Source organism: Buceros rhinoceros, unplaced genomic scaffold (genome assembly GCF_000710305.1).
Source record: "Buceros rhinoceros silvestris isolate BGI_N320 unplaced genomic scaffold, ASM71030v1 scaffold43216, whole genome shotgun sequence".
Taxonomy (NCBI): Eukaryota; Metazoa; Chordata; class Aves; order Bucerotiformes; family Bucerotidae; genus Buceros; species Buceros rhinoceros.
In genome coordinates, this window is record NW_010420054.1 from 507 (window position 1) to 941 (window position 435).

General features: G+C 65.1%; 1 protein-coding gene across 1 annotated transcript in view; it reads right to left on the reverse strand.

Annotated features, from left to right (window-relative positions):
- Positions 1 to 435, reverse strand: part of MRPS2 (mitochondrial ribosomal protein S2) — a gene marked incomplete at both ends in the record, with an annotated part of 1,306 nt that overhangs the window by 503 nt on the left and 368 nt on the right. Inside the window, one exon of the mRNA XM_010139158.1 lies at positions 6 to 151. Within this exon, the coding sequence (XP_010137460.1) occupies positions 6 to 151 (146 nt within the window). The remainder of the gene's footprint in view (positions 1 to 5; positions 152 to 435) is intronic.

Below are 435 nucleotides of genomic sequence, written 5' to 3' on the forward strand. Positions count from 1 at the left end.
CTGGCGCTTGCGGCTGACGAAGAGGATGATGCCCTTGCGGTAGGCGATGTGGGCGGTGAAGTTGAGGGCCAGCTGGAGGTGCTGCATTGTCTGGTCCAAGTCGATGATGTCCTGATCCAGGCGGCAGCCAAAGATGTAGGGCTCCATGAACCTGCGGAGGGGACACAAGGGGACACAGGGACGGGGCATCGAGCAGCATTTCTCGGCATGGCGTGGCCCCACCAAAACCTTCCCACACCACAGCTCCCAGCTGGCACCAGAGGAGCTCTCTGCAGAGCGTCCCTAGCTGCAGAGCATCTGTCCCAGCCGGGCTCAGGGGGCTACGGTCCCCCTACCCCGCTCCGTGCCCACGCCGAGGGGGGTCCCAGTACTTTGGCAAGGCAGTAACCACGGCCAGGCAGGAGCAGGGGGCTGCGCGGGCCGTTCCAGACCCAG